This window comes from Salmo trutta, chromosome 38, assembly GCF_901001165.1.
Source record: "Salmo trutta chromosome 38, fSalTru1.1, whole genome shotgun sequence".
Lineage (NCBI taxonomy): Eukaryota > Metazoa > Chordata > Actinopteri > Salmoniformes > Salmonidae > Salmo > Salmo trutta.
The window spans coordinates 32993721-33020662 of record NC_042994.1 but is presented as its reverse complement, the minus strand read 5'-3'; the positions used below and the strand labels follow the sequence as shown (position 1 = coordinate 33020662).

Here is a 26942-nt window from a genome sequence, read left to right as displayed (position 1 = left end):
GCTACCGAGGTGGCTGACGAACTGTTACTGCTGTTGAAAGAAGCGTTCCGTCCACTAGATTATACGTCACACTAGCAGCATCGCCTTAGTCGCACATCGCCAACTGTTGACTGGAGTGGGTAACGCAGTTGAGTAAAATCTATATTTAATTTTCAGACAAAAAGTTAAAGGGCAGGAAGCATGAGTTTTTACTCACCAGTGTAACAACACAGTGTGGTTAAAGACTTGGTAACTTAGTTGTATGCACGATCTGGTTACCAATATGTACAAACAGTTATGTTTTTGCGTTATTACATATTTCCAGGGGCGGAAATCCCGGGGGGGACACGACCCCCCCATCCTGGGAAAAATATGATTTGTCCCCCCCAATATATCACTGAAACATAACTATGTAATTTAAATAATATTAATAATACGCAATGAAAGCAATTGTGCTGATTATAGACACTTAATAGCGCGTTTTTAAGTTTCAAAAGATTGCGACCCCCCCACCCCACCCTTTGCCTCACAATGGTTTGATCCACTGCCAGTTCCTTAGTTGGCAAGGTAACAGAGGGGTCGTATCTACTGTCTGAAAAGCACTCAATGAACGTAACTGACGTGAGGTTAATCCAGTCAATCGCGCACACACACTAGCTGAATATGCAGAGCTAGCGCGCAAATATGAACTATTAAGCTAGCTAGTACCTATTCCATTTATGTGGCCTCGTCAAAGATGGAATCTTTGCTATCGTCAATTTATTCCAAGATCAGCATGCAGAGGATGTAAATTAGTGCTTCAAAGTCCCTGTGATAAGGTTAGCGATAAACCGAAGTCCAAACTGAACAGAACTACACTCTCTTCTACCATTGTCTTAAATATATTTAATGGTCTCATTACAAAAGCTAAATTGTCGCAAGGGAACTTTTATTTATTTATTTTATTTTACCTTTATTTAACCCGGGTAGCAAAGATTATAGCAAACACCACTGAAACTGAATTGGTGCTCGCTAGCTTTGCAAATTCAGCTATTGTTGGAAGCCAGACAATATGAAAGAAACTATTAAAATTACAAAAGGTTGCAGCATATGTTGTGTAAATGGTGAACTCATACAGCTGTCAACTCTTGTCATTTTAATCCGTTTCACATTTGCTGGCTACCTTTTAGATCGAAGCCCAAATAGAATGATAGAAGATGATAGAAGCCCATCTCCTACTGTAAATAACCTACACACTGTGTGTGTGTGTGTGTGTGTGTGTGTGTGTGTGTGTGTGTGTGTGTGTGTGTGTGTGTGTGTGTGTAGCCAGCCAGCCAGCCAGGTAGAAAAATGGCAGAAAAATAAAAGACGGACATCAGAGTATTTTTCAATACACCAAAACGCATAGTAAGAACCCTAGTAGCCTAATATCTCAAAGACTAGTTGATAAAATGTTCATAAGAAAGAAATGAAATTCTAATGGAAATGTTTCACAATGATGTCATTAGGCAGGGCAGGCAACAGATGGCACACAGACAGCAGAGTTGGGGACAGATATGCAGGGACAGACTGGCAGAGACAGGGAGTCTCAGGTAAGTTTGTTGAGTCTTTGTTTGGCAACATTATGAAAGGTTCTTCATTTTTTTGACTTGTAAAATAGGAACATAATTGGAAAATGCCATGGATACCCCCACTCTCAACTTAAACTGGTGACTGAACTAAGATTTGTTAAAGGCAATGGTATTGCTGTTGTGTAGTTTTGGGTACCGGTAGTTAGGAGTACGGCAAACACCTTATTTCTTTGGTTCCTCAATATACATTTACCATATTACAATGTAGGCTATGTGTTACAGCACTACTTTTGGTGTCCCCCTCAGGAATTGCTCTTGAGAAAATTTCATGTAATTGTCCCCTCCAAAGTTGATATCAGATTTTCGCCCCTGCATATTTCTTAACTTATTTCTGGATATCTTCTAAACTACACACAATGCACTATTTCGCAACGTCATATGGAGGATCTACTCTGTGCTACATAGTTTGTATGCTAGCTCGGTAGCTAGCTCAAGCTGGCAAACATTAGCCACACCTCATGCTTTCCATGTACTGTGTGGTTGTGTTATCTAAAGGGAACCCATTAACACGGTAGGCTCTGGTGCCTTCTTGCCGTGGGCACAAAACGAAAGAGAAAATCAACCTGCTAGCTCCTTTTTGTTTTGTCAACTTTTCGATTGGGATGTTGCGTTTGATACCGTAGCTACGAGGCATGCGTCAAAATCGCTAAGCAGTAAACTTCAAAACAGTGTTCCTGATGCCTGTATCACTTTATCAGCAGCACGTGATCAATGATGTCTGAAGATTCATTTCGTCGAACAACCACCTGATTGGTTTGGTATTGAGCTTGTTCGACATTGCAGCCGACAGTGCAGGCAACAGGCGACTGATGTGTTCTAGTGGGTCTGGGCAGGTGTGATGTAGTTAATGGAGATGGAGGTGTGTTCTAGTGGTTCTGGGCAGGTGTGATGTAGTTAATGGAGATGGAGGTGTGTTCTACTGGGTCTGGGCAGGTGTGATGTAGTTAATGGAGATGGAGGTGTGTGCTAGTGGGTCTGGGGAGGTGTGATGTAGTTAATGGAGATGGAGGTGTGTTTTAGTGGGTCTAGGCAGGTGTGACGTTGTTATTGGAGATGGAGGTGTGTTCTAGTGGGTCTGGGCAGGTGTGATGTAGTTAATGGAGATGGAGGTGTGTTCTAGTGGGTCTGGGCAGGTGTGACGTTGTTATTGGAGATGGAGGTGTGTTCTAGTGGGTCTGGGTAGGTGTGATGTAGTTAATGGAGATGGAGGTGTGTTCTAGTGGGTCTGGGCAGGTGTGACGTTGTTATTGGAGATGGAGGTGTGTTCTAGTGGGTCTGGGCAGGTGTGATGTAGTTAATGGAGATGGAGGTGTGTTCTAGTGGGTCTGGGAAGGTGTGATGTAGTTAATGGAGATGGAGGTGTGTTCTAGTGGGTCTGGGCAGGTGTGATGTAGTTAATGGAGATGGGGGTGTGTTCTAGTGGGTCTGGACAGGTGTGATGTAGTTAATGGAGATGGAGGTGTGTTCCAGTGGGTCTGGGCAGGTGTGATGTAGTTAATGGAGATGGAGGTGTGTTCTAGTGGGTCTGGGCAGGTGTGATGTAGTTAATGGAGATGGAGGTGTGTTCTAGTGGGTCTGGACAGGTGTGATGTAGTTAATGGAGATGGAGGTGTGTTCCAGTGGGTCTGGGCAGGTGTGATGTAGTTAATGGAGATGGAGGTGTGTTCTAGTGGGTCTGGGCAGGTGTGATGTAGTTAATGGAGATGGAGGTGTGTTCCAGTAGGTCTGGACAGGTGTGATGTAGTTAATGGAGATGGAGGTGTGTTCTAGTGGGTCTGGACAGGTGTGATGTAGTTAATGGAGATGGAGGTGTGTTCTAGTGGGTCTGGGCAGGTGTGATGTAGTTAATGGAGATGGAGGTGTGTTCTAGTGGGTCTGGGCAGGTGTGATGTAGTTAATGGAGATGGAGGTGTGTTCTAGTGGGTCTGGACAGGTGTGATGTAGTTAATGGAGATGGGGGTGTGTTCTAGTGGGTCTGGACAGGTGTGATGTAGTTAATGGAGATGGAGGTGTGTTCTAGTGGGTCTGGACAGGTGTGATGTAGTTAATGGAGATGGAGGTGTGTTCCAGTGGGTCTGGGCAGGTGTGATGTAGTTAATGGAGATGGAGGTGTGTTCTAGTGGGTCTGGACAGGTGTGATGTAGTTATTGGAGATGGAGGTGTGTTCCAGTAGGTCTGGACAGGTGTGATGTAGTTAATGGAGATGGAGGTGTGTTCCAGTGGGTCTGGGCAGGTGTGATGTAGTTAATGGAGATGGAGGTGTGTTCCAGTAGGTCTGGGCAGGTGTGATGTAGTTAATGGAGATGGAGGTGTGTTCTAGTGGGTCTGGACAGGTGTGATGTAGTTAATGGAGATGGAGGTGTGTTCTAGTGGGTCTGGGCAGGTGTGATGTAGTTAATGAAGATGGAGGTGTGTTCTAGTGGGTCTGGGCAGGTGTGATGTAGTTAATGGAGATGGAGGTGTGTTCTAGTGGGTCTGGGCAGGTGTGATGTAGTTAATGGAGATGGAGGTGTGTTCTAGTGGGTCTGGACAGGTGTGATGTAGTTAATGGAGATGGAGGTGTGTTCTAGTGGGTCTGGGCAGGTGTGATGTAGTTAATGGAGATGGAGGTGTGTTCTAGTGGGTCTGGACAGGTGTGATGTAGTTAATGGAGATGGAGGTGTGTTCTAGTGGGTCTGGACAGGTGTGATGTAGTTAATGGAGATGGAGGTGTGTTCTAGTGGGTCTGGGCAGGTGTGATGTAGTTAATGGAGATGGAGGTGTGTTCTAGTGGGTCTGGGCAGGTGTGATGTAGTTAATGGAGATGGAGGTGTGTTCTAGTGGGTCTGGACAGGTGTGATGTAGTTAATGGAGATGGAGGTGTGTTCTAGTGGGTCTGGACAGGTGTGATGTAGTTAATGGAGATGGAGGTGTGTTCTAGTGGGTCTGGGTAGGTGTGATGTAGTTAATGGAGATGGAGGTGTGTTCTAGTGGGTCTGGACAGGTGTGATGTAGTTAATGTTTGTATGATGTTGTCATTTGTATGTTTTGTATTGTTTATAACATACTACATTTAATGTTTATAAAATAAAATAAATGACAATGCCAAAGTCAGGTTTGAAGTAATATGGAGGCTCTATTTCCAATGATGTAAAATTCAATAGAAATAACTTCAAATGTATAACATCAAATTAAACCAATCATTTGCACTCATGACTTGAGTGATTAAAGTAAACCAATGTTTTGGAAATAAATAACGCCATCTAACCAAATATCAAAGAATATTAGCTATGTGCAGTTATCTTAGCCAGACAGCTAATATTAGCTATTTAGCCAACTAGCTATGGTCAGCGAGCTGGAGCCCAACTAGACCAGTTAGAACCCAACTAACAAAACCCAACTAAAACATGACTGCAGATCAAAAGAGCAGAGACATACAGAATGATGGCAGGGAAAATCACCAACATCCAAAATAGATAGATTCCAGATGTCAGTCAGGTAGTGTGCCAGCAGTAAGCCAAGGTGGAAAAAGTTACAAAACTCCTGTAGTCTACTTCACAAAGAACATACTGAAAAGTAGTGATGGGGAAACAAAGCTTCTTGAAGCATTGATGCTTTCCAGCCTCTTGTGTCAAAAATAGGCTCATTACTCAAGGCTTTAAGCAACACTGAATTTAGAACAGCCACATTTTAATAGATGACGTCTCACACACCGTAGCGCGTGTGCAGCGTAGGCTTTATGTCCTGCTAAACCACTGGCTGTGTTCGAGAGCATCAAATCCATGCTGCATTGTGGGTAAATGGTGACTGACTGACTGACTGATTTATAAATAATAATGAGCAGTTATTTATGATGCAAGGTGATTTGTAGTGCAGTCAGTCAACCGGAGACCAGTTACAACCCAAGTAACAAAACCCAACTAAAACATAACTGCAGATCAAAAGAGCAGAGACATACAGAAGGATGGTAGGGAAAATCCCCAACATCCATAATAGATAGATTCCAGATGTCAGTCAGTACGCTAGCAGTAAGCCAAGGTGGAAAACCTTACAAAACTCCTGTGGTCTACGTCACAAAGATCATGCTGAAAAGTAGTGATGGGGAAACAAAGATTCCTGAAGCATTGACGCTTTCCAGCCTATTGTGTCAAAAATAGGTTCATTACTCAAGGCTTTAAGCAACACTGAATTTAGAACAGCCAAATTATTATAGATGACATCCCACACACCCTAGAGTGTGCGCAGCGTAGCCATTAGCGATTTGGACCCATGCCTCGTAGCTCCGGTATCAAACATAACAACCCTCTCGAAAAGTTGACAAAACAGAAAAGAACAAGTAGGTTTGGTTCTCTCTTTCCTTTTGAGCCCACGGCAAGAAGGCACCAGAGCCTATCATGCTAATGGGTTCCCTCTAGATTACACAACCACACAGTACATGAAAAGTATGAGGTGTGGCTAACGTTTGCAAGCTTGCACTAGCTACCAAGCTGGCATACAAACTCGGTAGCACAGAGAGGATCCTCCATATTATGTTGAGAAGTAGTGCATTGTGGGTAGTTTAGAAGATATCCAGAAATAAGTTAAGAAATACAGCCTATAGGAAGGAGGTCAGAGACCTGGCCGGGTGGTGCCAGAATAACAACCTATCCCTCAACGTAACCAAGACTAAGGAGATGATTGTGGACTACAGGAAAAGGAGGACCAGGCAATTCTCATCGACAGGGCTCTAGGGGAGTGTCACATCCTGACACTAGTAAGATGTCATTTTCTATAGTAGAGTAGGTCAGGGTGTGACAGAGGGTGTTTTGGGTTTTCTATTTCTATGTTTGAGTTCTGGTTTTTCTGTTTCTATGTTGGGGTTATTTGGGTTGATCTCCAATTGGAGGCAGCTGATCCTCGTTGCCTCTGATTGGAGATCGTATTTAAGTGGAGTTTTTTTTGTCCTGTGTTTGTGGGTGATTATCTTTTGAGTAGTGTGTTTTCCTCTGCGTCACGGTTTGTTGTTTTTGTGTATTGAAGTATTTAGTGTCTTTGCATTTAGTTTCACTATAAATAAAAAGATGTGGAACTACGAACGCGCTGCATTTTGGTCCGATCCTTCGAACAGCCGTGACAGAATCTCACACCACCTAAAAAGGACCAAGCAGCGTGGTAAGGAGTATCTGGAGGAATGGACTTGGGAGGAGATTTTGGATGGTAAAGGACCCAGGAGGCAGGCTGGGGAGAATCGTCGCCCGAGGGAGGAAATCAAAGCAGCAAAAAATGGAGCGACGATACTACGAGGCTCTATATGCACCGAGAGGCAAGGCTGAGAGATAGCTTGGGGGGGGGGGGGGGGGGGGGGGGGGGGCACACGGGGAGTTTGGCGATGTCAGGGGGGAGACCTGATCTAACTTCCCATGCTTATCGGAGAGAGCCGTGGAGTGAACCAGAGCCAGTCAAGGAGTCAAGCGCGGAGCTCGACGCAAGATTCCGGAAAGAGGTACTTGCATCGAGAGCACTGCGGAGCGGGCGTGCTGAGGAGAGAGTGGATGAACAAGCAATGGGTTATGGGGTGATGCGCACTATATCGCCCATACGCACCCACAGCCCGGTGCGGTCGGTGCAAGCTCCTCACCGGTGTAGGGCGAAGATGGTCATTCAGCCAGGAAGGAGTAGGCCTGCTCAGCATGCCTGGTCTCCAGTTCGCCTCCATAGTCCGGTACGTCCTGTGCCTCCTTCCCACACTCGCCCTGTGGTGCGTGTAACCAGTCTGGCGCCACCTAGGCCAGTTCCACTCATCAGACCTCCAGTGCGCATGCCCAGTCCGGAGTGTCCTGTTCCTGCTCCCCGCACTCGCCCTGAGGTGCGTGTTACCAGTCTGGCGCCACCTAGGCCAGACTCACGCATCAGGACTCCAGTGCGCATGCCCAGTCCGGAGTATCCTGTTCCTGCTCCCTGCACTTGTACTGAGGTGGGGCTTACCAGTCTGGCGCCACCCATGCCAGTACCACGCATCAGGATTCCAGTGCACATTTCCAGTCCAGAGCCTCCAGCGACGCTCCCCAATCCGGAGCTCCAGCGGCGCTCCCTAGTCCGGAGCCTCATCCGGATGAAAAGCGTGCCCAAAGTAAACTGCCTGTTTCTCAGGCCCAGAAGCTAAGATATGCATATAATTGGTAGATTTAGATAGAAAACACTCTAAAGTTTCTCAAACTGTTAAAATTATGTCTGTGAGGATAACATAACTTATTTGGCAGGTGAAACCCCGAGGACAAACCATCCAGGAGTTTAATTTTTTTTGCTGCAGGGAAATCCTCCAGGAGCTGATGGCTGCAGGGAAGTCCTCCAGGAACTGATGGCTGCAGGGAAGTCCTCCAGGAGCTGGTGGCTGCAGGGAAGTCCTCCAGGAGCTGGTGGCTGCAGGGAAGTCCTCCAGGAGCTGGTGGCTGCAGGGAAGTCCTCCAGGAGCTGATGGCTGCAGGGAAGTCCTCCAGGAGCTGATGGCTGCAGGGAAGTCCTCCAGGAGCTGGTGGCTGCAGGGAAGTCCTCCAGGAGCTGGTGGCTGCAGGGAAGTCCTCCAGGAGCTGGTGGCTGCAGGGAAGTCCTCCAGGAGCTGATGGCTGCAGGGAAGTCCTCCAGGAGCTGATGGCTGCAGGGAAGTCCTTATCGACATTGAAAGTATGCATGGCAGCCATCTCTATGGGTCATGACCAGATTACTGCTGCGTCACATCCTCTAGAATCACTATTTGTAACGGTCGTCGTAGTGAATGGACCAAGGCGCAGCAGGTACGTGAATGCTCATGTTTATTTTACAAAATAAAACACAAAAACAATGAACGGACGACAAACAGTCTTGCAGGCAACACACAGCTATGCAAAGAACAACTTCCCATAAAACCCAAACAAAACACACCCTTCTATATAGGACCTTCAATTAGAGGCAACGAGGAACAGTGGCCTCCAATTGAAGGCCAAATCAATAAACTAAACATAGAACTAAAAAGACTAGACTAGAACATAGAAAATACACTAACATAGAACATAGACCAAAACCCCGGAATACATAAATCAAACACCCCTCTACAAAAACACACACCCCGAACCACATAAAACAAATACCCCCCTGCCACGTCCTGACCAAACTACAATAACAGATAACCCCTTACTGGTCAGAACGTGACAGTACCACCCCCCCCCCCAAAGGTGCAGACCCCGGATGCACCTCACACAAAAAAAATAAACACAAAATAAACCCCCCAAATAAAGGGAGGGAAGGGAGGGTGGCTGCCGTCACCGACGGTTCCCGTGCTACACCCCCCTCCCCAATCCTCCTACTGGGGAGGTGGCTCAGGCTCTGGCCTAAGTCCCCCACCTAATCTGTCCACCCCCGCTGAATACATATTTAATGTTACCCCTCCCGAAGTCTCTGTGCTATGGCGCATCGCTGAAGACCTCGGGCTGATGTGCGTTGCTGGAGACCTCAGGCTGATGCGCATCGCTGGAGACCTCGGGCTGAAGGGCGACTCTGGATGCGCCGATTCCGGACTGTCGGGCGACTCTCGCTGCGTCGGTTCCGGACTGTAGGGCGACTCTCGCTGCGTCGGTTCCGGACTGTAGGGCGACTCTCGCTGCGTCAGTTTCGGACTGTAGGCCGTCTCACTCGGTTCCGGACTGTAGGGCGACTCTCGCTGCGTCGGTTCCGGACTGTAGGGCGACTCTCGCTGCGTCGGTTTCGGACAGTAGGCCGTCTCACTCGGTTCCGGACTGTAGGCCATCTCACTCGGTTCCGGACTGTAGGCCGTCTCACTCGGTTCCGGACTGTAGGCCGTCTCACTCGGTTCCGGACTGTAGGCCGTCTCACTCGGTTCCGGACTGTAGGCCGTCTCACTCGGTTCCGGACAGTAGGCCGTCTCACTCGGTTCCGGACAGTAGGCCGTCTCACTCGGTTCCGGACAGTAGGCCGTCTCACTCGGTTCCGGACTGTAGGCCGTCTCACTCGGTTCCGGACTGTGGGCCGTCTCACACGGTTCCGGACTGTGGGCCGTCTCACTCGGTTCCGGACTGTGGGCCGTCTCACTCGGTTCCGGACTTTGGGCCATCTCTAGACGGGGCACTGTTCCCGGACACTCTGGACGGGGCAATGTCGTCGGACACTCTGGACGGGGCACTGTTTCCGGACACTCTGGACGGGACACTGTTGCCGGAAGCTCTGGATGGGGCACTGTCGCCGGAAGCTCTGGACGGGGTACTGTCGTCGGAAGTTCTGGACGGGGTACTGTCGTCGGAAGCTCTGGACGGGGACTGCGCACTGAAAGCCTGATGCATGGGGCTGGTATTGGAGATACCAGACTGGAGACACGCACCCCAAGGCTAGTGCGAGGAGCAGGAACAGGACAAGTTGGACTGGGCTGATGCACTGGAAGCCTGGTGCGTGGTGCTGGCTTTGGATGTTGCAGACTGGAAACACGCACCTCAGGGCTAGTGCGTGGAGCGGGAACAGGATACACTGGACCATGGGTAAGCACTGGAGGTCTGGAGCGCACCTCCTGCACAACCCGTCCGGGCTGGATGGTCATAGTAGCCCTGTACGAGCGGAGTGCTGGCACAGGGCAAACTGGGCTGTGCAGAGGCCTGATGGTTGCCGTGCGTAGAGCAGGCGTAGGATAGCCTGGGCCTAGGAGGCGCACTGGTGGCCAGATGCGCTGCGCAGGCATCCTCCTTCCAGGTTGGATGCCCACTCTAGCACGGCACTTGCGAGGGGCTGGGATCGCTCGCACCGGACTGTGCGTGCACATGGGCGAGATCGTGCGCACGTCCGCATACACCGGCGCTCTCTTCACCACACGCTCCCCATAATAAGCATGGGGAGTTGACTTAGGGCTTACTGGCCCAGCTACCCATGTGCCCCACCCAAAAGAAATTATTGGGGCTGCCTCTCCGGCTTCCATGCCAGCCGTGTTCCCCTGTAGCGTTCCCGGTCCTCTTCAGCCTCTCTCCATGGTCCCTCTCCGGATAATATCTCCTCCCAAGTCCAAAACTCCCGATAGTCCACCTGCTGCTCCTTTCCCCGCTGCTTGGTCCGTTTGTGGTGGGAAGTTCTGTAACGGTCGTCGTAGTGAATGGACCAAGGCGCAGCGGGTACCTGAATGCTCATGTTTATTTCACAATAATAAAACACGAAAACAATGACCGGACGACAAACAGTCTTGCAGGCAACACACAGCTATGCAAAGAACAACTTCCCACAAAACCCAAACAAAACACACCCCTCTATATAGGACCTTCAATCAGAGGCAACGAGGAACAGTTGTCTCCAATTGAAGGCCAAATCAATAAACTAAACATAGAACCTAAAAGACTAGACTAGAACATAGAAAATACACTAACATAGAACATAGACCAAAACCCCGGAATACATAAATCAAACACCCCTCTACATAAACACACACCCCGAACCACATAAAACAAATACCCCCCTGCCACGTCCTGACCAAACTACAATAACAGATAACCCCTTACTGGTCAGAACGTGACACTATTCATGAAAGGTGCCCGCAGGCTACAGCCTACAGGCTACAGCCTACAGGCTACAGCCTACAGGCTACAGCCTACAGGTTACAGCCTACAGGCTACAGGCTACAGGCTACAGGCTAGCTTTGCTAGGTCTTTCTTTGCTGCACCTCACCCTGTTACCAGACAGTAATCAAGACGGGACCAGACCACAGCCTGAACAACTAGTACAGTTGATTTTGTTGTGTCATAAACGCAGGACATCTTTTTATAACAGACATACCCCCTCCCTATCTTCACAACAACTCTGTCAATATGACTTCAACATGATAACTATTATGAGTCCTGTGGGAACAGGGTCCAAGGGACAGGTAGTTGACCTCATATTATGGATCATTTCAGAGACAGAAGTTGGGGTTGTCAATGTGAATGGGGTGGTTGAACTAATTTTTTTTACAACAGAAATTATTATTCTGGGGTCCCCCTCACCATTTGCAGTGAGATTAGTATAACTTGCGTGCAGTGCCTCTTTTGTATGCAGTTTGGTGATATGCTTTAAATTGATACTCATTACAAATCTGCACTAATCAATCAACACATGCTTTCCTTTGGACATCTCCTAATAATATACAAAAACACCATATAGGCGCAGTGTAATGTGTTGTTGTACAGGTTCAGTCATAGTAGTATGATAGGTGCAGTGTAATGTGTTGTTTTACAGGGTCAGCCATAGTAGTATGATAGGTGCAGTGTAATGTGTTGTTTTACAGGGTCAGCCATAGTAGTATGATAGGTGCAGTGTAATGTGTTGTTTTACAGGGTCAGCCATAGTAGTATGATAGGTGCAGTGTAATGTGTTGTTTTACAGGGTCAGCCACAGTAGTACAGCGTCCCTGGAGCAAATTAGTGTTAAGTGCCTTGATCAAGGACACATCAGCAAATCTTTCAGATGTTTTCCTGTTCAGCTCTGGTATTGAAACCGCTCTAATCGTTAGGCTACTTGCCGCCCATTATTTTATTATTATGTGATGAAAGAAATTAAAAATATGAGCTTTTTTGTCTGGAAATAAAACAAACATTGATCTCAACTGCGTTTCCCACTCCAGTCAGCTGACGGCGATGTGTGCGTCTTTCAGGCGACGCTGCTTGTGTGACGTATAACCTAGTGGACGGGACGTTTCTTCAACAACAACAACAGCTAGTCAGACACCTCGCTACCTTTATAGACAAAAATCGTTGTATAGTTGCATCTGTGTTTTAAAAATACGTATGTCTAATAACTAGCTAGTTTCCCCATTTCATTTCATATATACGTTGTTAGTTAGCTGGCTTGATAAATTAGCCTATTACTAACGAACGCCAGCTAGCTAGCTAACATCTCCGACCATGAGTTCACTAAGCTACTCTCCTCCTGCTAAAGAAGAGCAGGTCTGCTGGACGGCGAAAGAAACTCTCGTTAAAGAGGAGGAGGAAGAGAAAGATGTTACAATACAACAACAAGTAGAGGGTGAGGCTGTTACCGTGAAAGAAGAAGAGAAAGACGTTTCAGTGAAAGAAGAGGAAGACGCGTTCAGAGTGAAAGAGGAGGAGGGGGAGATGACTGTCACAATGAAAGAGGAGGAGGGGGAGATGACTGTCACAATGAAAGAGGAGGAGGGGGAGATGACTGTCACAATGAAAGAGGAGGAGGGGGAGATGACTGTCACATTGAAAGAGGAGGAGGGGGAGATGACTGTCACAATGAAAGAGGAGGAGGGGGAGATGACTGTCACATTGAAAGAGGAGGAGGGGGAGATGACTGTCACATTGAATGAGGAGGAGATGACTGTCACATTGAATGAGGAGGAGGGGGAGATGACTGTCACATTGAAAGAGGAGGAGGAGACAGGAGATCTGATTAAGACCAGTAAGTACTGTCTTAAAATGCGTGGTTTTAAAGCGAAGTTCGACTGAATGTTTATGCTTGAATATGTTGTTTAATGTAGGAATTGATAAAACTTAGATGTGTATACCACCAACGAGCGGGTCACCAACAACACGTTAACAATGGATTTACACGCAAAATCCCATCTTTAATGTTTCACAGAATGGACTTGCTCTTATCATGACTCAAATTATGTTGCATTACACTGGAGCGCGATTCCATGCCAACGTGGGCCGATAATATTTTTAGGATCTCAGAATATATTGTTTTGGCAATTCTCTCATAGAAACCTCATTGGAGGAAGTATGTTCGATATGTTTTTTACATTTGTAACACAAACCATGTTTGATAAAAGGGCATTTATAGGACATGATACAGACATCTAGTCATTATACTGTCAGACCCCATGACCTCTGACCCCTACATGATACAGACATCTAGTCATTATTCTGTCAGACCCCATGACCTCTGAACCCTACATGATACAGACATCATCTAGTCATTATACTGTCAGACCCCATGACCTCTGAACCCTACATGATACAGACAACATCTAGTCATTATACTGTCAGACCCCATGACCTCTGAACCCTACATGATACAGACATCTAGTCATTATACTGTCAGACCTATGACCTCTGAACCCTACATTATACAGACATCTAGTCATTATACTGTCAGACCCCATGACCTCTGACGCTACATGATACAGACAACATCTAGTCATTATACTGTCAGACCCCATGACCTCTGAACCCTACATGATACAGACATCTAGTCATTATACTGTCAGACCCCATGACCTCTGAACCCTACATGATACAGACATCATCTAGTCATTATACTGTCAGACCCCATGACCTCTGACCCCTACATGATACAGACATCATCTAGTCATTATACTGTCAGACCCCATGACCTCTGAACCCTACATGATACAGACATCTAGTCATTATACTGTCAGACCCCATGACCTCTGACCCCTACATGATACAGACATCTAGTCATTATTCTGTCAGACCCCATGACCTCTGAACCCTACATGATACAGACATCTAGTCATTATACTGTCAGACCCCATGACCTCTGAACCCTACATGATACAGACATCATCTAGTCATTATACTGTCAGACCCCATGACCTCTGACCCCTACATGATACAGACATCATCTAGTCATTATACTGTCAGACCCCATGACCTCTGAACCCTACATGATACAGACATCTAGTCATTATACTGTCAGACCCCATGACCTCTGACCCCTACATGATACAGACATCTAGTCATTATACTGTCAGACCCCATGACCTCTGACCCCTACATGATACAGACATCTAGTCATTATACTGTCAGACCCCATGACCTCTGACCCCTACATGATACAGACATCTAGTCATTATACTGTCAGACCCCATGACCTCTGAACCCTACATGATACAGACATCTAGTCATTATACTGTCAGACCCCATGACCTCTGACCCCTACATGATACAGACATCATCTAGTCATTATACTTCTTACATTGTGCTCTAATATATAGAGTCTAGATTATCTTGGAGTCATTATGTTCCTTATAGTGTGCTCTAATATATAGAGTCTAGATTATCTTGGAGTCATTATGTTCCTTATAGTGTGCTCTAATATATAGAGTCTAGATTATCTTGGAGTCATTATGTTCCTTATAGTGTGCTCTAATATATAGAGTCTAGATTATCTTGGTGTCATTATGTTCCTTATAGTGTGCTCTAATATATAGAGTCTAGATTATCTTGGAGTCATTATGTTCCTTATAGTGTGCTCTAATATATAGAGTCTAGATTATCTTGGAGTCATTATGTTCCTTATAGTGTTCTCTAATATATAGAGTCTAGATTATCTTGGAGTCATAATGTTCCTTATAGTGTGCTCTAATATTTAGAGTCTAGATTATCTTGGAGTCATTATGTTCCTTATAGTGTGCTCTAATATATAGAGTCTAGATTATCTTGGAGTCATTATGTTCCTTATAGTGTGCTCTAATATATAGAGTCTAGATTATCTTGGAGTCATTATGTTCCTTATAGTGTGCTCTAATATATAGAGTCTAGATTATCTTGGAGTCATTATGTTCCTTATAGTGTGCTCTAATATATAGAGTCTAGATTATCTTGGAGTCATTATGTTCCTTATAGTGTGCTCTAATATATAGAGTCTAGATTATCTTGGAGTCATTATGTTCCTTATAGTGTGCTCTAATATATAGAGTCTAGATTATCTTGGAGTCATAATGTTCCTTATAGTGTGCTCTAATATTTAGAGTCTAGATTATCTTGGAGTCATTATGTTCCTTATAGTGTGCTCTAATATATAGAGTCTAGATTATCTTGGAGTCATTATGTTCCTTATAGTGTGCTCTAATATTTAGAGTCTAGATTATCTTGGAGTCATTATGTTCCTTATAGTGTGCTCTAATATTTAGAGTCTAGATTATCTTGGAGTCATTATGTTCCTTATAGTGTGCTCTAATATTTAGAGTCTAGATTATCTTGGAGTCATTATGTTCCTTATAGTGTGCTCTAATATATAGAGTCTAGATTATCTTGGTGTCATTATGTTCCTTATAGTGTACTCTAATATTTAGAGTCTAGATTATCTTGGAGTCATTATGTTCCTTATAGTGTGCTCTAATATTTAGAGTCTAGATTATGAGATGTATTTTTATATATTAATATCTCAAAAGTAGCCTTTCTGTTCCAGCTCATTTTTAGACATATCATTTGTAATGACATAGCCTACTCTTCAAACAATTCACACGGACTCTAGGTACTTTTTAATGATATGACCCGTTTTATAAGTAGAAATGGACAACTTTTATTTTTTGGCATCTTTTAATGAGGTCTCAGTTTAATACTTTCTGGTTGTAGCCTAGCCCTGTTGTAGATATAGAGGATGTAGCCTAGCCCTGTTGTAGATATAGAGGATGTAGCCTGGCCCTGTTGTAGATATAGAGGATGTAGCCTAGCCCTGTTGTAGATATAGAGGATGTAGCCTAGCCCTGTTGTAGATATAGAGGATGTACCGTAGCCCTGTTGTAGATATAGAGGATGTACCGTAGCCCTGTTGTAGATATAGAGGATGTACCGTAGCCCTGTTGTAGATATAGAGGATGTAGCCTAGCCCTGTTGTAGATATAGAGGATGTAGCATAGCCCTGTTGTAGATATAGAGGATGTAGCCTAGCCCTGTTGTAGATATAGAGGTTGTAGCCTAGCCCTGTTGCAGATATAGAGGATGTAGCCTAGCCCTGTTGTAGATATAGAGGATGTAGCCTAGCCCTGTTGTAGATATAGAGGATGTAGCCTAGCCCTGTTGCAGATATAGAGGATGTAGCCTGGCCCTGTTGTAGATATAGAGGATGTAGCCTAGCCCTGTTGTAGATATAGAGGATGTAGCCTAGCCCTGTTGTAGATATAGAGGATTTAGCCTAGCCCTGTTGCAGATATAGAGGATGTAGCCTGGCCCTGTTGTAGATATAGAGGATGTAGCCTAGCCCTGTTGTAGATATAGAGGATGTAGCCTAGCCCTGTTGCAGATATAGAGGATGTAGCCTGGCCCTGTTGTAGATATAGAGGATGTAGCCTAGCCCTGTTGTAGATATAGAGGATGTAGCCTGGCCCTGTTGTAGATATAGAGGATGTAGCCTGGCCCTGTTGTAGATATAGAGGATGTAGCCTGGCCCTGTTGTAGATATAGAGGATGTAGCCTGGCCCTGTTGTAGATATAGAGGATGTAGCCTAGCCCTGTTGTAGATATAGAGGATGTAGCCTAGCCCTGTTGTAGATATAGAGGATGTAGCCTAGCCCTGTTGTAGATATAGAGGATGTAGCCTAGCCCTGTTGTAGATATAGAGGATGTAGCCTAGCCCTGTTGTAGATATAGAGGATGTAGCCTAGCCCTGTTGTAGATATAGAGGATGTAGCCTGGCCCTGTTGTAGATATAGAGGATGTAGCCTAGCCCTGTTGTAGATATAGAGGATGTAGCCTGGCCCTGTTGTAGATATAGAGGATGTAGCCTAGCCCTGTTGTAGATATAGAGGATGTAGCCTAGCCCTGTTGTAGATATAGAGGATGTAGCCTAGCCCTGTTGTAGATATAGAGGATGTAGCCTAGCCCTGTTGTAGATATAGAGGATGTAGCCTGGCCCTGTTGTAGATATAGAGGATAAATCCATTTCAATTCAATCACCTTTTTGACAGCATCCCTTTTGAGTGTCCATAGAGTATCCATAGAGTGTCCATAGTTGTTTGCCCATGGAAGAAGTGGTCAGAAAGTTACTTTTTGGACCTGAATGGCAAAACATTAAGGAGATGTGGGGGCGGCAGGTAGCGGCAGGCAGCCTAGTGGTTAGAGCGTTGGACCCGTAACCAAAACTGTTTTATAATTCCCCCCCCCCCCCCCGTCCAAAAAAATAATTATTACATTTTTAACCTTTTTAATGTCAATTATCTAAAAACGTGCAAACTCCATGTTTGCACATGTTGTAGTTTAGACTCTACTTTACATCATCTGAGGTTTTTGGGTCTTGCCTGCCATCGGTTGAATACAGGGTGGGTGTCATTTCAATTATACACATAGAATTCATAGAATGGACCTGTCCTTTCAGACCAGTGGTAGAAAAAGTACCCAACTGTCATACTTGAGTAAAAGTAAAGATACCTTAATAGAAAATGACTCAAGTGAAAGTCACAGAGTAAAATACTACTTGAGTAAAAGTCTAAAAGTATTTGGTTTTAAATATACTAAAGTATCAAATGTAAATGTAATTCCTAAAATATACCTTTAAGTATAAAAATTAAAAGTATAAATAATTTCACATTCCTTATATTAAGCATACCTGACCGCACAATTTTCTTGTTTTATTATTTTATGGATAGCCAGGGTCACACTCCAACACTCAGACGTAATTTACAAACAATGTATTTGTCAGATCAGATGCAGTAAGGATGATCAGGGATGTTCTCTTGATAAGTGTGTGAATTGGACCATTTTTCTGTCATGCTAACATTCAAAATGTAACGAGTACTTTTGGATGTCAAGGGAAAGTACTTAAGTAGTACTTAAAAGTATTTTTAGTTAAGTACTTTGCACCTCTGCATCAGACTACTGCAGTACATCATTGAAATTGTAATGACATTTACATTTTAACTTCTAATTACTACCACAAAGATGGCCGCCGGTCCGTCCAACCGTTGAATGTCAACTTAAATGGTCCTCTCTATTCTGTTTATTTTTATGATTTCAACAGGTTTCTTATGGAGGATTGACAGTATAATTTAAAACAACAGATATTCCCATTCAAGTCCAACATTCTCTGATGTGTGGACCTCCAACCATCTCTGTGGTTCGATTTGGAAGTCGAAATGTACATTTTAGGACCATTTTAGTAAATTTTTCGACCAAAACATGACACCCATGAGAACAAGATTAGATTTGGGAGCTCTACATTATTTGTTTTTGAAATCTCACCAAGTTTACGTTTAATGATGTAATGTTGTGAAAACTGACCTTGGGTTATTGAGGGATGTAGTCTAGATTAAACCTCATATGAAGACAGTTTTATCATGTGGAGGTTTCATTCAGGCCTCTGTTTAACAAAATAATCTGTTTGTCTTTGGCAGGAGAGAGACCAGACTCTCCCTCTGACAGCAGGAAGAGTCCTTCAGGGGAACCAGACCCAGAGACGCCCAAACCAGCCAAACGACATCACTGCTCCTACTGCGGAAAGAGTTTTACTAAGTTACGAAAACTAAAAGAGCATGAGAGGACACACACAGGAGAAAAGCCTTTCCAATGTTCCCAGTGTGGAAACAGTTTTAGTCAGTTAGGGAGCCTGAAAATACATAAGAGAATACACTCTGGAGAGAAGCCTTATCACTGCTCCCACTGTGGAATGACTTTTACCTGTTTAGGGAGCCAGAAGTCACATGAGAGAGGACACACAGGAGAAAAGCCCTACGACTGTTCCCACTGTGGAAAGAGTTTTAGGTGGTTAGAAGGCCTGACAAGGCATGAGAGAATACACACAGGAGAAAAGCCCTACCAATGCTCCCACTGTGGAAAGAGTTTTGCTCAGTTAAGGAACCTGAAATCACATCAGAGGGTACATACACAGGAGGAGAAGACATACCACTGCTCTCATTGTGGAAAGACATTTTCCCAGTCAGAGGACCTAAAAGAGCATCAGAGGACACACACAGGAGAAAAGCCTTTCCAATGTTCCCAGTGTGGAAAAAGTTTTAGTCGGTTAGGGCGCCTGGAAATACATAAGAGAATACACTCTGGAGAGAAGCCTTATCACTGCTCCCACTGTGGAAAGGCTTTTACCTGTTTAGCGAGCCAGAAGTCACATGAGAGAATACACACAGGAGAAAAGCACTACGACTGTTCCCACTGTGGAAAGAGTTTTAGGTGGTTAGAAGGCCTGACAAAGCATGAGAGAATACACACAGGAGAAAAGCCCTACCAATGCTCCCACTGTGGAAAGAGTTTTGCTCAGTTAAGGAACCTGAAATCACATCAGAGGGTACATACACAGGAGGAGAAGACATACCACTGCTCTCATTGTGGAAAGACATTTTCCCAGTCAGAGGACCTGAAATCACATGAGAGAATAGAGAGGCTGTTGTCTGACTTATGTTTTTGACTGAGAATGTGTGTTTTTGTTCTTGCCAAATGAAATCATATTGTTTATATGAAATCATAAAAAACAGGTTTACTTTTGTGGATGTTTTTTCATCTGGCGACATGATCATGTCTAAAATCAGATAAAATATTTTAAAATATATATTTTTTTTTCTTATTCGATTGATTGGATGCAAATGTCAACCCTATGATGTTGTTCATTATATTATTTGCAAAATGTAAATTATTATATAAGTAAGTAGCCTTGCACGAGTCCAGAACAGCTCTTAGAAACAGGAGCCTTGTCTTGTATGATCCAGAACAAATCAAATCAAAGTTTACCTTACTGTGAAGTGCTTACTTACAGGCCCTAACCAACAGTGCGATTTTAAGTAAAAAATAGGTATTAGGTTAACAATAGATAAGTAAAGAAATAAAAACAACAGTAAAAAGACAGTGAAAAATAACAGTGGCGAGGCTATAACAGTAATGAGGCTACATACAGACACCGGTTAGTCAGGCTGATTGAGGTAGTATGTACATGTAGATATGGTTAAAGTGACTATGCATATATGATGAACAGAGAGTAGCAGTAGCGTAAAAGAGAGGTTGGTGGGTGGCGGGACACAATGCAGATAGTCCGGGTAGCCAATGTGCGGGGGCACCGGTTAGTCGGGCTAATTGAGGTAGTATGTACATGAACGTATAGTTAAAGTGACTATGCATATATGATAAACAGAGAGTAGCAGCAGCGTAAAAGAGGGGTTGGGGGGGCGGGACAATGCAAATAGTCCAGGTAGCCATTTGATTACTTGTTCAGGAGTCTTATGGCTTGGGGGTAAAAACTTTTGAGAAGCCTTTTGGTCCTAGACTTGGCGCTCTGGTACCGCTTGCCATGCGGTAGTAGAGAGAACATTCTATGACTGGGGTGGCTGGGGTCTTTGACAATTTTTAGGGCCTTCCTGACACCACCTGGTGTAGAGGTCCTGGATGGCAGGCAGCTTAGCCGGAGGCTGAACAGCTCATAGTAACAGGAGCATATCTCCTGTGTCTGTAGTGTGAGGCAGCTTGATGTACAAGTTCTTCCCCTGGACAGGACTCTAGTCTATTAAGTTGCCCTCCACCACCTGCTGTTTTCAGATCTCGCAATAGGTCACGGATGTGATTCAGATCTGGGGCCTCGTTTATACAAATCTGTGCGTAAAACCAAATGCGTGGGATAATTTCCACGCAAAGCGTGAGATTTATCGACATGAACGTTTGCTTGAGAGAGAGAGAGGGTAAATTAAACGCACAGCCGTTACCATGTGTAAGCACAGTGCCACGTGGTGGACTGAGGGAACTTCTTGTCAAGCGTAGAATGGGGAAATATCTGTTGAGAATGTCTGTCTGACATTGTGAGAATAATAATGAAAATATTTTTAGATGTGGCGGATGAATCAGAATTAGTTGGGTAACATAGATAATTAAGATGTTTTATTTGTATAATATGCTTATGTGAGATACTTGTCATTAGAATTGTCATGACGTTGGCCTGTGGGTAAGGTTTATGACCCCCCCATAAATACCTTTCTCCCTTCCCCTCTCTTTCTGACCCTACTGAAGGACTGTTGAATAGCCTTTGTTGAATATAGAGAGTCTGGGAACATCAAACAAATGGGGAAAAGGAACCATATTTTGGTAATAAAACAAGCTGGAAATATGCTTTGGAACTTAATGAGTATGGATGTCAGTTCGGTTGTCATCTGAGACATTATGACTGATGACAGGACGACATAAACTGTACCTGGGAAAGTATACACCCTCTAGTTATCAGAGTCACATGGAATTGTTATGCAATTGAAATGTTTGATATTGAAATAGTTTGTTAGGAGATTAAATGTAATTTTAGCTTCCAATTGAGAGAATTGGGTTTTCATAAGGAAAGTGCCCTGCTTGATCAGTGGCCCGCCCCTGTGAAGAGACAGGGGTTATAAACGATGAAACACACCCTCCTCCCCTCGCCACTATATAAGACAATGACACAATGTAACCAGTGGGTTCCACTACGTGAGGTCTGCAGCCTCTGCGTTACAAGGACACACATGTCAAGTACAGAACTAAGCCAACCTCGGCGTGAGCTTTGGTTGTGAATGGTATGAACTTTGAACTTATTCACCACAGAAGTGATACTTCCTAGCCGTTGAGTTAGCAGCGGCCGCTGTAGACGTGGGCTAGGAAAGGACGGACGACCGATCCAGTCTACCACAGACAAAGATACTACAACGTATCCACTTTAACACCATTGACATTCTTCTGAGGACAGGAAGATCTGTTGTCCAACCCGGCCAGCATCTACGACCAATCTACCGAAGCGCAGCTCAGAGTAAATATTTATTTCATTTTCCTTTTCCAAATGGGTGGTAATTTAGAATGCATAAAATTCTGTATTTACGATAGCATAGCTGTTTCTGTGTTCCTCAGTCTTCCCGCTCTTTCATTCAAGCCCAACCCCCTTTCTTTGTGTTACAAGCCGCCATGTCGGCTCCGTCCACCAGGGACGTTTTCTGTATGACATCATTTGTATTCTGTGTATATGTAATTCTGTGTGAATGGTTGGGTATTTAGTAAATAAATAATTAAACCCAATTTTGGATTGCTGATTCAAGTTGTTAGCCAGGGTTCGTGAGGATAACCAAGAATTTACAACTTTCATTATGAGACTGAAAATAAAATGAGGATTAATATTGACGTCTATCGATGTAAAATATTAAAGTCTTTAAGAGTTTATTCGTAAGATAACGGCTCTATAAACACTCTTCCGTGGTGTCCCGACTTTCTAGTTAATTACATTTACATGATTAGCGAATCAGGTGATATTAATTACAGAGAAAGGATTTTATAGAAAAGCATGTCATATCACTTAATCCGGCATAGCCAAAGACACAACAGAATGTATCCCTTTGGACTCTGGTGTTGGCAGTTGCACTTCTCCCTCAGCTGGGGCTCAGTCACCTGGGGCCCAGAGAGGGGAGAGGTCAGGCTTGTCTTTCATATGTCCCTGGTGCTATGCAGAATATCAGAAAGGGAAGAGGACAGAATGGAACATTGTCTTCATTTTTACATTTTAGTAATTTAGCAGACGCTCTTATCCAGAGCGACTTACAGTAGTGAATGCTTACATTTCATACATTTTATCTCCGTACTGGTCCCCCGTGGGTATCGAACCCACAACCCTGGCGTTGCAAACACCATGGTCTACCAACTGAGCCACCTATGGCGTGATTAGAACCAATTACTTGTCTCCACAATGTCTGTGCACAAGTCACTCCCTCCTTTGGCATTGAGGGGAGGTGTATGGCAGTGTCTGGAACCATTGTATGTCCTCTCTGATGTTGCACTTATCCTGGGATAGTGTATGACCTAGAGGCTCACTCCCCTCAGTGAGCTTGTCCAGGAGTGGGGTCAAGAGGGGCTTTACTTTAGATGGGAGTATCTAGAGTTGACAATTGATATATGCCATTGGATGAGTTGGTGTTTTTGTACTATGAAGTACCAGGAACGAGATTAGAACCTCGTCATAGGGACCAAACTGAACGATAATTTATAGTGAATGCTATCTGGCTATGGGATACTCCTCTCTCAAGTAAAAGTTTTTCTTTGTGAACAGTTCAATCAATAATACAGTAGAAAAATCTATATACAGCATGTGCAAGTGAGGTAGGATAAGAGAGGTAAGGCAATAAATAGGCCATGGTGGCAAAGTAATTACAATATAGCAATTAAACACTGGAATGGTAGGATGTGCAGAAGATAAATGTGCAACTAACTAACTAGCTAGCTAACACCCTTGACCATGAGCTCACTAACCTACTACCCCTCTGCTAAAGAAGAGGAGGTCTACAGGACGGAGAAAGAAGCTCTGGGGATGAATATTGCCGTGAACGAAGAAGAGGAGGATGTTTTAGTAAAAGGAGAGGAAGAAGCTTTCAGAATGAAAGAGGAGGATGAGGAGGCTATCAGTATCACATTGGAAGAAGAGGAGGAGGATGTTATAGTGAAAGAAGAGAAAGAACCTTTTGGAGTGTCAGAGGAGGCTATCTTAAGAAAAGAGGATGAGGAAGATGTTTTGGGAGATGAAGGTGAGGAAGAGGAGACTGAAGATCTGATTAACACCAGTGATTACCGTCTTAAAAGCAGGGCCACAAACTGCCCTTGATGAATTAATGTATCGTTTTAATATATGGCTCTGGGCCTCGCAATTGATTCTTGGATAATATAACTTAAAAAATGTCCACTGAACTTAGTTCAACTGTCGTACCCCATCAGAACCCAAAATATAAGCTTGTTTTACTCCTTTGTTTGTGAACAATGTAATTGTAAAATAACACTGTATATCCTCAAAACATGGAGGTAGTTAAATGATGCTGAACCTGAGACATAAGATTGTTATAAAAAGTGCTATTGAAATGCAATAAATGATTACTATCTACACTGAACAAAAATATAAACGCAACAATTTCAACGATTTTACTGAGTTACAGTTCATATAAGGAATCAGTCAATTGAAATACATTAATTAGGCCCTAATCTATGCATTTTACATGACTGGGCAGGGGCGCAGCCTTGGGTGGCCCTGGGAGGACATAGGCCTACCCACTTGGGAGACTGGCCCACCCACTGGGCAGCAAGGCCCAGCCAATCAGAAGGAGTTTTTCCCCACAAAAGGACTTCATTACAGACAGAAATACTCCTCAGTTTCATCAGCTGTCCGGGTGGCTGGTCTCAGACGATCCTGCAGGTGAAGAAGCCGGATGTGGAGGTTCTGGGCTGGCGTGGTTACATGTGGTCTCCGGTTGTGAGGCTGGTTGGACGTACTGCAAAATGTTGTAAAATTACATTGGAAGCGGCTTATGGTAGAGAAATTAATATTACATTATCTGGCAACATCTCTGGTGGACATTCCTGCAATCAGCATGCCAATTGCATGCTCCCTCAAACCATGAGAAATCTGTGGCACTGTGTTGTGTGACAAAACTGCACATTTTCGTGACCTTTTATTGTCACCAGCACAATGTGCAAATGTGTAATGATCATGCTGTTTAATCAGCTTCTTGATATACCACACCGGTCAGGTGGATGGATTATCTTGGCAAAGGGGAAATGCTCACTAACAGGAAGGTAAACAAATTTGTGCGTAACATTTTGAGAGAAGAAACACATTTCTGGAATCTTTTATTTCAGCTCATGAAAAATGGGACCAACACTTTACATGTTGCGTTTATATTTTTGTTAAGTATATTTAGAGAGTTGGGCAACCTTCTAGAATTTGAATATTGTTATCATTCTAGACCTTCAGTTATATCATTTAAATATTCCCCATGTATTGTAAATGGGGGCGCTAACATGGCTGCCATAATTTTATGTAAATGCAGAAACCTGTCCCCAACTCTCTAAATACCCGTCTCTGGACTGAACCATGTTGCACCGGGCTAACATGCTGACCAGACTATCGCGCATGTTGATTTTGTCCCCCCACACCAGACCCTATCAGGACTCGCAGGTTAAAATATCAAAACAAACTTACTGCTAACTTGCTGTTGCTAGCTAATTTGTCCTATTTAGCTAGCTTGCTGTTGCTAGTTAATTTGTCCTGGGATATAAACATTGGGTTAATATTGATATAAGTGATATAACCAACACTACTCCCTCCACAGTACCTGGAGCATCACAGTGATATAACCAACACTAGTCACAGTGTTATAACCAACACTAGTCACAGTGATATAACCAACACTAGTCACAGTGATATAACCAACACTAGTCACAGTGATATAACCAACACTAGTCACAGTGATATAACCAACACTAGTCACAGTGATATAACCAACACTAGTCACAGTGTTATAACCAACACTAGTCACAGTGATTTAACCAACACTAGTCACAGTGATATAACCAACACTAGTCACAGTGATTTAACCAACACTAGTCACAGTGATATAACCAACACTAGTCACAGTGATATAACCAACACTAGTCACAGTGATATAACCAACACTAGTCACAGTGATATAACCAACACTAGTCACAGTGTTATAACCAACACTAGTCACAGTGATTTAACCAACACTAGTCACAGTGATATAACCAACACTAGTCACAGTGATATAACCAACACTATAACCAACACTAGTCACAGTGATATAACCAACACTAGTCACAGTGATATAACCAACACTAGTCACAGTGATATAACCAACACTAGTCACAGTGATATAACCAACACTATAACCAACACTAGAGGTTTGACCACGTTAGGCAACCTAAAAGAACATGAGAGGACACACACAGGAGAAAAGCAATTTCAATGTTCCTTCTGTGGAAAGAGTTTTACCCGTTTAGGAAGCCTGAAAATGCATAAACGAATACACTCAGGGGAAAAGCCCTACCAATGCTCCCAGTGTGGAAAGAGATTTTGAGGATCACAGGACCTTACATCACATGAGAGGACACACTTTACCACTGCTCCCAATGTGGAAAGACTTTTAACTGATTAGGGATCCAGAAAACATATGGGATGACACATAGGAGAAAAGAGATTTACTCCGTTATGGAACCTGAAAGACCATGAAAAATACATATAAATACACAGGAGGAGAAGACATACCGCTGTTCTAATTGTGGAGAGACATTTTCCCAGTCAGAGGACCTGCAATCACATGAGAGAATAGAGAGACTGTGTTCTGACACGTTTTTGACTGAAATAGTGTTTACATTTTTTGTTTACATAAGAGAATGTTTTTCAAAAGATTTGCCCTCTTTTACATTCATAAAATGTGCATCTTTATGAATGTTGCCTGGATAAAAGTAAGTAAGTTGGCCTTGCCTGGTGTGAACCTTCCTGTAGCATAACACAGCTTAATGTACAAGTCCCCGTGAACAGGACGCTTAGCCCCAATCTATTTTCTTAAAGCTGAGTGCCAAGCAGACGCACCTGTTCCCCATTTTTAAAGTCTTTGGTATGACTCAGGCGGGGAACCAACTACCAACCTTCCAATCTCAGGGAGGACACTAACCACAAGGGCAATGAGTTGATTGTGATTCAAATAAAATTGTAATTAAAATAAAATGTTTTTGGATACAAGTATAAACCCTTTGATGTTCATTAAATGTTTTGGATATATTTTTTAAATGTAAATGATTAAATGGATGAATAGAATGTGCATTTCTTCATTCTAACCTTGAAACATCTTGAATTTTGTCTGTGTTACATTGAGTTAATTTGTGTACTAGTCATCAAGCTAAATGAGTA

General features: G+C 43.8%; 1 protein-coding gene across 1 annotated transcript; it reads left to right on the top strand.

Annotated features, from left to right (window-relative positions):
• Positions 1–12916: 12916 nt before the first annotated feature.
• LOC115178097 (zinc finger protein 239-like) lies at positions 12917–19747 on the top strand. The gene is made up of 2 exons (XM_029739134.1): positions 12917–12968; positions 18646–19747. Exons 1-2 carry the CDS (start codon positions 12917–12919, stop codon positions 19668–19670), a joined length of 1077 nt encoding a protein of 358 aa, XP_029594994.1. The 3' UTR covers positions 19671–19747.
• Positions 19748–26942: the final 7195 nt, after the last annotated feature.

Excerpts from the sequence above, each read along its gene's own strand:
- LOC115178097 (XM_029739134.1), top strand. The coding sequence starts at position 12,917 with ATGACTGTCACATTGAAAGAGGAGGAGGAGACAGGAGATCTGATTAAG. Across the intron at positions 12,969-18,645 it reads AGGAGATCTGATTAAGACCA|GAGAGAGACCAGACTCTCCC; the intron begins GTAAGTACTGTC and ends TGTCTTTGGCAG.